Here is a 13,146-nt window from a genome sequence, read left to right as displayed (position 1 = left end):
TCAGTTTCGTGTAGGGATCAGTTTTGTGTAGCTTATCAGAGCCGTCAGTGGATCTGGTTCCACCTCCTGCCCCGAGACCCCACTGATTGTCTCAAATACCTGCTCCCAAAATTGCCGTATAACAGTGTATCCCCAGGCTACATGGAGAAAATCGGCCAATGCGCTCTTACATCTTATACACCTACCAGAGATTTCTGGGAAGTAGCCTTTTAGTTGAGCTGAAGTATAGTAGAATTGATGAAGATATTTGAAATGTATTAATTTAAAACTTACATTAATGGCCCCATTTCTCCTCATCTTGCAGCAGTACCTCCAGGTCTCCTCCGAAATCTCCTGGCCCAGGGCTTGTTCCCATTTCCTGCGGGGGAGGCTTTCACTTCTTCCCCGGCATTAAGACTCATGGCAAAGAGCCCTGATTTTACTTTATTGCCTAGATCCCCTGAAGAGGTCTATCTAGTGTGCAAGCGGTCTGCGCCTGCCTGGGGAAAGTTGAGAACAGTTGGTGCATGGCCACCCTCAATCTATAGCATAAGAATATATCCAGCACGGATAATTCCCCTTTCTCTTTCAGCAATTCCAATGTTATAAACATCTCCTCTGGGATAAGATCCTCAAATGGTGTAATTCCCAAATGTGTTCATCAGAGCCACGTAGCCCGCCTCAACCGTGATCGGGATCTCCGGAAAATGTATTACAGGGAGCCTAGGGGAATATAGGACCTCCCCCCTGGTCTTACATTCTATGCGGGTCCAGGTTCTGCAGGTTATATCTACCATACATTGTGGTCGGTGTGTCCTAACCGGTGCTGTGAGGATCCCGGACCGCAAAAGGGAGGGCGCCACAGCTGCTCTTTCCACCTCCACGTGTCTTCGATCTCCCTGCTCCCCAAATCAGTAAAGGAGAAACCCTGCTTGTGCAACGTTATAATATGTCTCAAATTCCAGCATCGCTAGACCCCCATCGTGTATAGGCGCCGTCAGTTTATCCCAGGAAACCTTGATTTGAACACCCGCCCATACGAACTGCAGTAGTGGTGATTTCAACTCCCGAAAGTAATCCCCGGGTACCAATATTGAGGCATTTAGAAAAACATACAGGACTCTGGGGAGTATTGTCATTTTAATCACTAATATCCTGCCTTACAAGTTGAGAAGGAGGTTCTTCCATCTGGACATGACTGCCTTTGCCCGCTCCAGGACTTTTAGATAGTTGCTGCTATATACAACTTTAGTGTCTCTGGCTATATTAATCCCTAAGTAGCGGGTCTGGGTCATGTGCCACTGGAACCCCCACCCATCTGAATACTGCACCACCTTATCTGTCAATGGAAAGCAGACCGATTTAGTGGCATTCACCTTCAGTCCAGAGAGATCGTCGAACATCACACATGATTGGGTCCAGGTTAGTGCCGGGATCCCTGATGATAAACAGCATATCATCAGCGTACAGAGATATCGCCACCTTTATGAGTGTACAGTTGGATGCCACGGTTTTAAAGACTGGGGGGGGGGGTTCTGTACTCATGCCCTCTATATGGCAGAGCAGAAGCACAGAGCACCCCAGCCAAGATGCTCTATTTGGTAGCTATGGGTGAGCAATCAAGGACAAAGCTCTCAGAAGGTGATCGGGCTGGTGCTTAAGTACAGTGTAGTCCCCTAGCCCTCACAAAGGAATGTCCACACACTGTTAGTGATAACACAGTTCTCTTATATAATAAGGTTCAAGTTATATACACAATCACAATAACACAATTTGTGCTCAGGCAATACTATAATGATAAATGTACAAGTTCTATGGGGTACCACAATTACTCTTTGACTCTATTAAAATGCACCAACGGCTGACAGGTTCAAATGCCATACAAATCAGTAGCAACAGGTATCAACCATAGACTTGGGAGGAAAACAAGCTGGTTAAACAATTGTCAGAATACTGGGCCCCTACCGCTAGGCACAGTTCTGTGTGAGGATCCTCCCACAGAAAATAAGACCTGTAAATAAGATATATTGACAAGCCCAGTCCATATATTGTTTAGCAGAGCCTTATTTCCTTCCACAAATGTTCAACTACCCCAATATACCTGGCTTGGCAGAGTTCGACGGCAGGTCGTCGACGGATCCTTCTTGAGTGAACTCCTTTTAAGGCAGGAGCCACGGATTGTTGAGATTCCTTGAAGAAAAGGTGAACAATGGCATCGAGGCAGCATCTTTGGTCCTTGCGGTGCTCGTCGACGATCGGTCGCGGGCGTCCTCCGAAGATTAGGCATGAGGTGCACCTCGAAGATGATAGTTTGTTGCCGCAAAGAGTCAATGAAGAATGTAGGTCCAGCAAGGGCGTCAGGTCGTCAGCGTTTGGCATCGACGATCGGGACTCGACCACGGCTAGCTTTTGGATCTTCGTCTGCGCCTTTGAGGACTTCAGGTGGCGGAAAAAACCACGGGCGGATTCTCCTCGGTTCGTTGGCAACCTTAACTTTCTCTGGCGGGACAAAACAGTCGACGGAGATGAGCTAAGGAGTCCTTGATTCAAACGTCTTAGGCAATGGAGTGTTGCGGCTCCGGTCAGCAATGATGATGGTGGTTGATGGCGATGGACTTCAATGTCTGGGTGCTTCGCTTCAGCAGCCTTTCGATGACTGACTTCCAGGGAGCCTTGGTGAAGGCTAGCTGGTGCACGATGTTCCCTCGTAATGCGGGAAGAGGTCTCTTAGCCAGGTCCTCTCTTGGTTCAATTCTTGAAGGCACGACAGCTTTCAGATTGCGTTGAATGAACGCAGCAGCAATTCCTCCGGCTCGGCTTTGTGAGTAAGCATCAAGTTCCGACTTCAGCTTCAGAGCGATTCTAGTCAGTGAGAGGTCCCCAGATATACTGTTCTGCCTCTCAATCACACTGCTGGGCCAGGCACAGGCGGCCATTCGTTCATCAGGGCATTCAGCAGGCAGGCAGCCAAACAGGCTCACAGTGCATTCAAGCCATTCTTCTCCATCCCGACAGTCACAACACAGAATGTGGTATGGTCGCCAATACCCCCTTCATCCCATCATGGATTAACTGGCTCTTCGTGGCGGTTCCCAGTCTGCTTGTAGCCTGCCGATGATAGCCGCTGTATGCCCTCTTCCTTGCACTTCTCGGCTTTCGGCTTCCTGCTTTCCTGCTTCCCGTGGTTTTGGTTGGGCTTCTCTTCTCCTTGCGGGTCTCGCATGTCTTGCTGCTTCTTACCACCACCAAATGCCCAGGAACTCTGGTGTTCCTGCAGGGAATCTTCATTGCGCAGCCTTCCTCTAGTCAATCTCGGAGCTGGTTGGCTACAACGTCTTTCTCTCAGCTCCTCTGTAAACCAAAGAGCAGCAGCCCGTTCCCACCAGCAGTCTGCCATTTTTCCTGGTGATCTTGCTTTAAACCTCCATGGCACAGATGCATGCTCCATACAAGTAGAGCATTGCCTGTGCTTGGGGCTACTACTGCTCTGTACTCTTCCATTCTTCGTCGCAGTGTTAAGGTGTTTCTGGGAATCCTAGTTCCTTTGAACTAACTTGTACGAAAACAATTCAAGAATTGTTTTATCGTGTTTAGGGCAAGTCATGTTTGAAAGTTGATCTGAAGATTGGTTTGAGACAAATTCAGCACTTTCTTTTGATGAAGCAGGGAAAGAATCACAATAGGCCATTTAGATGTTCTGTATGGCAGGTCATCCTGCAAGGGGAAAGCAGGTTACAATGTCTCAACCTTAGATACCACCACTCCCTCCCGGAGGTTGTCACCTCCCATGTGATCCTGGCTCATATAGCCGCCCCCACTGTCAGGATCAGGTAGCATCTGCCATCCCTGTGCCACATGGGAGGAGGTCACCCCTGGGAAAATAGTGATGATTCCATCGGATTCATCACACTTAACTGCTTGTTACTAGTTTGAGCATACCAGTATAAACCCTTTTTTCTTTTACATCCTCTTTGGTAGACTGCATATGGGGGAGAGCAATGTCCAAGCACACACTCTTCGTGACTTGTGTAGATGTACAGCACACATCTGTTGATGCACGCTTTAATTTCTCCCCTTTTATATTTCACAAGAATTGTGATCCAGAATAGCCAATTGCTGAAATATTGTTCCTGCTCCTAGTTTTGGTTCGAATACCAATGTGTAAATAAAGAGAGAGACTTGGAGAGACGGTTTGACTTAATGCTTGACTTTTAATCAAATGCTCCCTTCTGTTTCACTAGCTCTACCGGGGTATTGTTGTACTGTTTTTTTGGGATACTGGAACTTTTGAACGCAAGCAAAGGTCTGATCAATCCAATTGGCTCAAGGATTTTGTTTTTTATTTTGTTACAGAGACTAACCATCAGAAAGCCTGAAGATGCACCATCCAAACCTAAAAAAGAGTCGGCTATTGTAAGAGAAAGGATAATTCGACGGGCAGCTATGGAATTCCAAGATGGCATGTATGGTATCCTTTGCTATTTTTGTAGGAGATCCTAACATCCTTTGCGTTGGATGACAATTTTGCTGACAACAACTGGTTAGTTTAATGGTAGAAATGGTTTGGTTGTCTTTTTAACTGACTGGAGCTATGTCTAGTATGTGTACATCTACAAGACCACTTGAAATCTATATAATCTAGGTTTTTTCAAAGAGAAATTATAACAATTTTAAACTGAGTACTAAATAAATGTCAGCATACCCGCCTCTGGACCTGAACTCGCTGATGAAGGCCAGTGCTCCTACCTGGAAGAGAGCCTAATGCTGTGTTGGCCACCTTGCTTGGGTGGAATTAGGGTAGAAGCAAAGTAGTAATACACCTGTGTGAGTTAGAGGCGGAGCATGATAGACATCCAAGTTTGTTAAATGGGCATCAGGAAGGGGTCCTCCTGAATCATCCTCAATTTGCGCTCTTCAGTTAAATGATGTAGATGTCGATGTTATGAGGATGTTGAGGTTTTTCTCTTGCAAATTCTTGAACGTATGCGAGGAGGTGGCTATTTAGATTTTATTTTTCGTTTTCATTCTGCATGATTTCAGTTATAATAGTTGAATTGTAGAGTGACCTCTTTTATCTGAAAATCTCAAAAGGAGGACAGAATATCTCGACTTTGTCGTGTACTTTAGCACTAATGTTTCCACATCAGTGGCGTTGCCAGTAATCAAATTTAGGAGGGGCACAGAGGGGGCCAAAGACAAAAGTAAGGGGGGGGCACAGACAAATGTAAGGGGAGAATATGGTCACTGCTCGTCTTAGGCAAGGGGGGGCAAAAGGGGCGGCACATGGTTTCACAGGGGGGGGGACCCTGGCCCCCCAGACCCTTCCTAGCGACGCCACAGTTCCACATCTACCACCCTTCTTCGGTACATGCTTTAAACAAGGTTCCTAATGCTCCAGTATGACCAGGAGTGTTTGTATATTTATGTAAAGTAAATCTGCAAATTTTGAGTCCGCAAAACATGCAAATGGATGCACACAGTAATATGCACACATTGAAGAAAAAAGCTATTTGATGCAGCATTTTAAGGTTGTGCCAGATATTATAAGGACAACACCCTAGATACATGATGTGATGAATGTGCTTTTCCACTGTGCAGAATCCTACCTAAAATATAACTTTTTAAGTAGAGAACCGTCTCCCTGCAGACCCTTCCACCCACGCACAGGAACTAGGAATGTGAACATAACACAATAGCAAACAATGTATTACTGCTTATCAGCTCTGTTCGACCTAAAGTGAAGTGAAAAGTTTCAAAGATCTTATCAAGGAACGTGAATAGGCAAAAATATAATTGTGCGTCAAACACACTAGCATAAAGGTTTTGCAGTATTCTGGGCAAAGACTACACATAGTAGAACTCATTTGCTGTTAGCTCCCCCTCAATTAGACCACCTCAGAAATTCATGGTGCTATCACCCCAATCCCATGTTGTATAATAGTGCAACCTTGTTCAAGCAGTCTAGATGAAAACTGAATTGTCCTTCTGCTTTCACAGCCCAGTAGCAGTAAGCAATAGATGAGGCTCCCTCAAAGGAAGAGTTTCTGGCTTGCTCATCCTTTGTGGCTTTCTGTGTGCCTCCCTTACTGATCTGATTTGTATGGACTGTGAAAGGGGTTGGGGGCGGGGGGGAAGTTTTGTGAGACTAGTAGATGGGACATTATAATTTGATTATTTTTATGTTTGAATCCATTCAGTCATGGCCAAGTCAGTCGTATATCTGCTGGATTTCAGAGCCAAGCATCTGTTTAGGAGGTTTCCTTTTTGTTCTCTATATAGCTAAAAAAAATAGAAAGCCCCGCAGACAACCCAACATCGCTTAGGGTCAGGCATTCTGTACATGGCCTGCTGTGGCATGACAGCCTGACCCCCCTTGCAGTGTTCTGCCACAGCCTAACTCTCCCCAGATTTCATATGGTCTCCTCATGTGGTGTTGAAAACTGTCATTCTTAAAGCGTCACATTCACACCCAAAATCATCTTGGGTCGCTTCAATCCCCCTTCATAGGTTGTTTCACCCTCACACCGGTGTCACAACCTGTCCTAATAGCACAGTCTCAAGCGAACTGTCAGGTGTTTTCTGGGTTCTTTGAATCCATTTTCGGTTTTGGAATCACTCCCACCTGTGTCAGATATATTGGTATGCCTTGAACATAGCTGAAAATCATATTATCCATTGTTTACATCTGCTCAATTTCAGGAAGTGAGGGCTGTACACTACCCCTACTGGGACAAGTCATCCCTCTGCAAAACTCAGTAAATGAATATGCAGAATGGAGCATCCATTTATCGGTTGGGTGGTGGACATAGAGCAGGTGGTTGACTAGAAGCCGCTCATCCCCTCATTCCTGCCAACACTGTTCCATGAGCACGTCTCATCCGTGGTTGGTAATTTGTAGTGCAAGACTCCCTCAGATAGACCCTTCAGTAGCACTTTGTGGCCTGAGTTTTACCATTCTATGCCTGTAGTCTTGGAATCTGTTGTTCCATACCACTGTGAGGATCATCCTCGCCTGGCAACCATAACTTTCCAATGCAGCACAAAAGATTAGAGGGGTAATGCTGTAAAACATCCTCCACAATTCTGCATTCTACACATCAGCAAATGGGCACCTCAGATTACATATTTCCTTATAAATATTTGAAACTAAATACAATGAGGTTTTAGTCGTCTTAGTAAAGTTTTAAAAGTCCATGTTTTGAAACCATTTGTAGGACTAACTGAAAAAATATACTAGGATGGTACAAAGCTTTAGCTTTTGAACGCCCATAGAAATCAGATGGTGCTCATAGATAAACTTTGTGACTAAAATTAAAATCAAGCCAAACATTTTCTCATAGGGGAAAAAAGCAAAACAAATGAGTGAATGGCTATCTACTGAGGTCTAAAGCAGATGCCAAGAGAGACACACAGTGGTAGTCATTGAAAGGGATTCACAAGTCTACTGGTGCAGGGAATTCTATTTTAAACTATCATTGGAAAAGGCAATAAGTCTGGCTTTGTTTCCTATAGCGGTTAGTGTTGGTTTATGGATTAATAGAAGACTGGGAGTATCAGTTTATTGGATAGATGGCTGTCTTGATGAGCATGAGTATTTAGATGGTTACTGGGTGTCATTGTTTGAAGGGCTGTGATTGGGTAGATTTGTGGGTGTATTAGGAGGCATGTTGTTGACATCAGGCTTTGTTTTGGTTGGACATGCTGCACAGGGTTGAGATATGCATTGTGAAAGGTGGTACTGGGACATGCTGCATAGTTGGCGTAGGTGGGGGTGGGACAAGCCAAACAGGATTAGTGTTGTGGTGGGATCAAGGGGATAAGATGCACAGTGTTGTTGTTCGTGGGGTAGAGGCTAAAGTGCCATGATGCTCAAGAGGTTGGTGTCAGGGTGGGGCTGCCAATGGTGGTCATGGATGCTTCTCTGGTGTGCAGTTTGAGACAAATGTGGTACACACCTTTTCAATTACTTACGTAGGATAACACACAGGCCACTGCTACCATAAAGGAAAATGTTCATGCTGACTGTGCCCAACAATATATGCCAGCATTACTACTGTAAAGCAAGTTAATGATGCTGCACCCACAATATGTTAGCATTGCCACTGTAAACAAATTTAATGATGGCGCCCGTGATATATGTGAGCCTAGCCTCTGTAAAGTGCATGTTCATAATGGCTTGTGTACACAATATATTCCAGCATGGCCGAGTAAAATCCTTTTTCATGCAGCCCGGGCTTATATAAATTCATTACAAACCCAGAAAACACTTCATAATGATGGTGATCTCAATATATTACAGTATGGCCCTGTAAAGACATTTCATTCTGCCTGTTCCCAAGTATATGCTAATGTAACAAGTGCTAACATTTTTAAGATGGTTGGTTGTTACACACATTATATACCAGATATACTTTTTGATGGCATGCTGCTTTTATAGCTACCCCTGTTTAGTGAACACTCACACATTGGCCAATAATCAAAACACAAGCACATATACAAACCGATGTTTTTTTTAAACTGAATGGTCCATGTGGTGCCACTGATCTAGTTGTTTTGAGCCTCCTCTCTGGTGTGCCAGCGCTCCAGGGGCTTCTGCAAAGCTACTGGTAGATGGCATGTCTGGGACCCGGCCTGGCCTGAAGGTCATAACTTGTTTGGCACCTGCAGCTACATTATTGGTTGGCAATCACCTGCCAGACACAAATTACCTTGTTCATTCTGCATTGCACATTCAGTGTACCCACTTTTTTCAATTCCTCTCCATTTCCCTGCGGTAAGTGGTAGACTGGGCCAATGTGGACTCTAAAAAGAACCCCAAAAGTGAAGAGAAATGGCAACAATTTTTTGCAAACAGAAAATTCCAGCTAGATTTAATAACAAAATGGTACAATGTTTACTGATACAAAATAAGAATAGGCTGACATCGAGGTTTTGTTCCTTTTATCCTAGATACGTTTTAGGTTTGATTCCAGGTAAGGCACTGAATAAGGTTGGGAATAATAAATTGCATGTGCATTCTTTTGATAATGTTACTCATATGAAAAAAAAAAAAGTTTAGATTACAACTTCGACTTATTTGGAAAAAAGGAGTATTTCCTTTCCCTTGTTAAAAAAATTGAAACAAGACTACTCGAATCGGCGGAAGGCTAAAAGGCATTTAAAATACCAGTGTGACGCAGAAGAAATGCTGTTTGCCTTAAATGCGAAAAACGGCTGGTCTTTTTGGTTTTTGGTCAAACAAAGAAATTTCCAGATATCTGTGCAGGTTAACCTGATTGCGAGTAATGTCCGGGTAGAGTTTTTTACTGACCTTTATGGCGAGGTCCATATGGAGCAAAGTGAGTCAAAGGGAGAACGAATGTCAGATCCACTTAATTGGGATTTTATTGACACTAGTTCGGATTAAAATCAGTTCCAGATCTATGCTCTTGGTTACTCTTGGAGTTGTTTTGCAATATTAAAGAAACCCCTGCTTCCTGGAGGAATGCTATAGTTGTGCTTATCCATAAAACAGGCGATAGGTTGGATCTGGTAATTTATGACCTATTCCTTTATTGGATGGGTCCTACGCATTTCTGTCCACTTTGATTTTGAGCTATTTATTCAAGCAAACCAATGTGCCTATGTGTAGTGATACATACCAATCCGACATTAAGAAAGTGGTAAATATCTCCCTGAATTGTAATATTATATCGCTCTTGACGACTTGGGCCCGGGTAACCAAAAGACCATTTTTTGTCACCTTTCTGGATATTAAAAAGCTGTTTGCGTGAACCAGACCTTGCTGTGGTCAAATTTAAAATATGTCAAGCAACGCAGGTGTGTCCCCCTGCGTTGCTTGACATACTGAAGATTCTTCACTCTGAGACGAGATGATTGGACGCTATTGGAAATACTTCAGGTTGGATAAGAAGTCAGAGGGGCCTAAGTCAGGGATGCGGTTTGAACCCATTCCTCTTTAAAGCTTATATAGCTGAAATGCGATTGTCTTTTTAAGAAATAAATGTATTTATTTGTATACAGTATTTAAACTTTTACAAATACATATCACAATGAAACAGAACAGTATGAAACATACTAAATACAACTTTCAACATATATTTACACTGAATACTGTATCAAAATACACATTAAAAATAAAATATTTAACATTTTCTTTTAAAATATCTTTTAAAATTTAGACCACGATAATTCAAGTAATGTCTACTTTCTAAATTGCACAAGAAACATTGGCCTTAACTTCAAGAGTTCCATAACTCTCTAAAATATGGTTCCAATTAATAAAAGTCAAGCCAACTAAACATCAGATCCTATCCCAGAGAGGGGTATAAAGCTCTCACCCTACATCATACCAAAAGAGTAGGAAGGAGTAGGGAGGGGAGGAGTGGAGGGGGGAAAAGGGGGTGCAGGGGCTGGTTGAGTGGGAAGGAGGGGGGAATACCCTTGTCCCTCTATTCATTACCGTAAGAGTATTACAAATCCCAAACCTCACAAAATACATATTTTAATACAATAAATAGTTAAAACAGCAGAAAATCTGCGTAATAAAAAAGCACAAACCTATACTTTTTTGAGATAATACGGAATACCAAGTGCAAGCGTCCCCATAAACACCTTCAACCCTTTCCCCCCAATCCTATCACCCCGAGACTATCTCGCAAAAGAATCCGTTTAATCGAACACCACACTCTAAACGGGGCAAGATGTACCCAGTATTAATACTATATGCCCAAAAGGAATTTGTTTGTTTTCCTCACAGTACACAAAAGGGCCAAACCTTGTTCTAATAACAAATTGCATCCTAATACACTCAGTAAACAAATGTTTGGCAGTCCCTAATTAGCACTTACTTTTGCAGGCCCGGCAAAGTCTTAACTGGCTTGGAATAGCAGATCTAGGCCCTATATTACATGGTGTCGGCAGTTGGTTTATTCTGAGCTTCAATAGAAATTGTCTAAGTACCGGGCTAGGGCATCGAATAATATACGTCTGTGCCCTCAAGTAAATATGAGTAACCATTTCCAACCCAGCATAAGACTTCAAACTATTAAGATATGTATAATTCTCTGTCCAGTCCCACTGATACAATCTATTTGTATAGATCCTATTTAATACAATGAAATTGGTACCACGACTGAAGTCCGGAGTCCAAGCTACCATTTCAAAGCATCTAACCCTAGCTCCAATGTAATCTTTATCTTTACCCTTTAAGACAATAACTCCACTAATAGCCATTAAAGACAATAATTCACATTTAGGTTTAGAGTTAATTTTCAGGTACAATATCCCCTGCCATAATAATGCCATACTTTTAAGAGATGTTAAACCCAACTCGAGCCTAATGCATTGAATCGAGGAAGATCTAGGTAGGCCTAATACCTTTTTGCAGAAGTATCCTTCGATACGATCCTGCCACCTCAAATCTTCCATGGCCAATGCATCAAGTCCATATAGAGCCATCATGCAGAAACATTGAGTATATATTTTCAATATTCCCTCCAATGAATAACCTGCTGTTTGTAGAGCAAACCGACATGCCAAATTTGTTACAAGTTTGGCTTTAGCAATGTTGGATTCCCTAATATAACTAACTTCTTGATGCACTCATTTCCATACCCAGATAGGTATATTTAACCACTCTTTCCAATGTGCCCAAGCTAGTTGGAGGGCATTCTATTATTCTCGGGCCAACAATCAGAACCTTAGTTTTTTCCATGTTTTATAACCAGGTCATTAATCTTAGTATACTCGACCAGATTTTCAAACATGGCTTTCACTCCACTATAGGTATAGTTAAAAAGCACCAGATCATCTGCATACAGCATGCACATGATTACCTGTCCCCCCCCCAAATTGGGGCAACATCCAACTGTCTGATTAAATATCTTGGGTATGTCTGCAGTATATATGCAATACAATAAGAGGGCTAATGTCCATCCCTGTTTCACTCCTACCATGGTGTGTACTGGTGATGTCAGGCCTCCCTGATCGTCTAACCTAACCTGTATAGAGGTATTACTATACAGCCCTTTAATAACATTTAACAACCACCTAGGGCATCCCCAACTCTCCATTTTGGCCCACAGTTTTGCTCGGCACACCCCATCGACAGCCGCCCTGAAATCCACAAAAAGGGTATACAGGGCGGACCCCCCCCTTGGAAGTGGCCTCCATGAATAGCCTATCCATAACACAGATGATTTGGTTTTATTTGACTACACACAAATAGGTCTTCAGAGAGGACTATTGGCAACTAATGAGTATTTTAAGTGTGGGCCTGCAAATTAGTGTGGCAAAATCTAAATTTCTCATTTTGAATAAATTGAGAAACAAAGAAATGTTTATGGTTGATCAGTGGAAAGAGCTTAGAACAAGTCCCATGTTTTACATATCTGGGCATTAAAATCTGTAGCACTAGTAAATGAATGGTCGCCTAGTAAGACCACAATACTACAGTTACTCAGTTGAAGCAACTTGATGGGAAATATGTTCGATTTTCTCTTCTCCCTGTTTTGAATTTCTACCTTCAAAAACATATTCCTAGCGTAATACATGGTGCGGATGTGGTAAATGCCAAAGGGGCCTGGCCACAGTTTGAGGGCAAGCTTTGGCGCAGGGTGCGCTCATTGCCACACGGTACCCCGCTGCCTGCAATAAGACCTATATTAGGCTTTATATCAATCCAAGCCATGATTGAATGGATAAACTGGCAATTATATAGAAGCTTACTTGCTCCGCCAAGTGGCTTTGTTTGTTGCAACGTTTATTGTTGTCAGATGCCTGTAAACCTCTCTCGGACTGGGCTAAATAGTGTATTATGATTATGGCAGGGGGAGGTATTTCTGAGGAAATGCTTGTGTATAGCCTTAATGCATACAAGAAATGCCTGTCTGGGCTGAGAATAGAAGGCTGTTGTCAACATACAGGGTGTTTGAGCACTCTTATGATATAAGATCTACAGAGGTAATGAATGGCACTTTGCAAACATCTCTCTCTAAAAAATATAGGTGTGTGTGTGGCTTGATTTGAAAAGGCGGTAGAGAAAATATTCCCCGATCTGAAAGGGATATCTGCTCTGTCATAGGGAAACTGAAACCCTATACCATTTGGTAATGATATGTTTTAAATTTACTATTTTGCGTGACAATACCCTAGGAAGGTTTCTGT

At 42.9% G+C, this 13,146-nt stretch overlaps 1 protein-coding gene across 3 annotated transcripts in view; it reads left to right on the top strand.

Annotated features, from left to right (window-relative positions):
• OXCT1 (3-oxoacid CoA-transferase 1) overlaps positions 1-13,146 on the top strand; it is a 1,005,602-nt gene that overhangs the window by 463,380 nt on the left and 529,076 nt on the right. For all 3 annotated transcript variants that reach the window (XM_069627204.1, XM_069627203.1, XM_069627202.1), the window contains one exon: positions 4,333-4,447. In XM_069627204.1, coding sequence (XP_069483305.1) covers positions 4,333-4,447 — 115 coding nt within the window. The remainder of the gene's footprint in view (positions 1-4,332; positions 4,448-13,146) is intronic.

This window comes from Ambystoma mexicanum, chromosome 6p (assembly GCF_040938575.1).
Source record: "Ambystoma mexicanum isolate Mex_15411 chromosome 6p, UKY_AmexF1_1, whole genome shotgun sequence".
Taxonomy (NCBI): domain Eukaryota; kingdom Metazoa; phylum Chordata; class Amphibia; order Caudata; family Ambystomatidae; genus Ambystoma; species Ambystoma mexicanum.
Note: the sequence above shows the minus strand (reverse complement) of the source record. Positions and strands in the feature narration are given on the sequence as shown.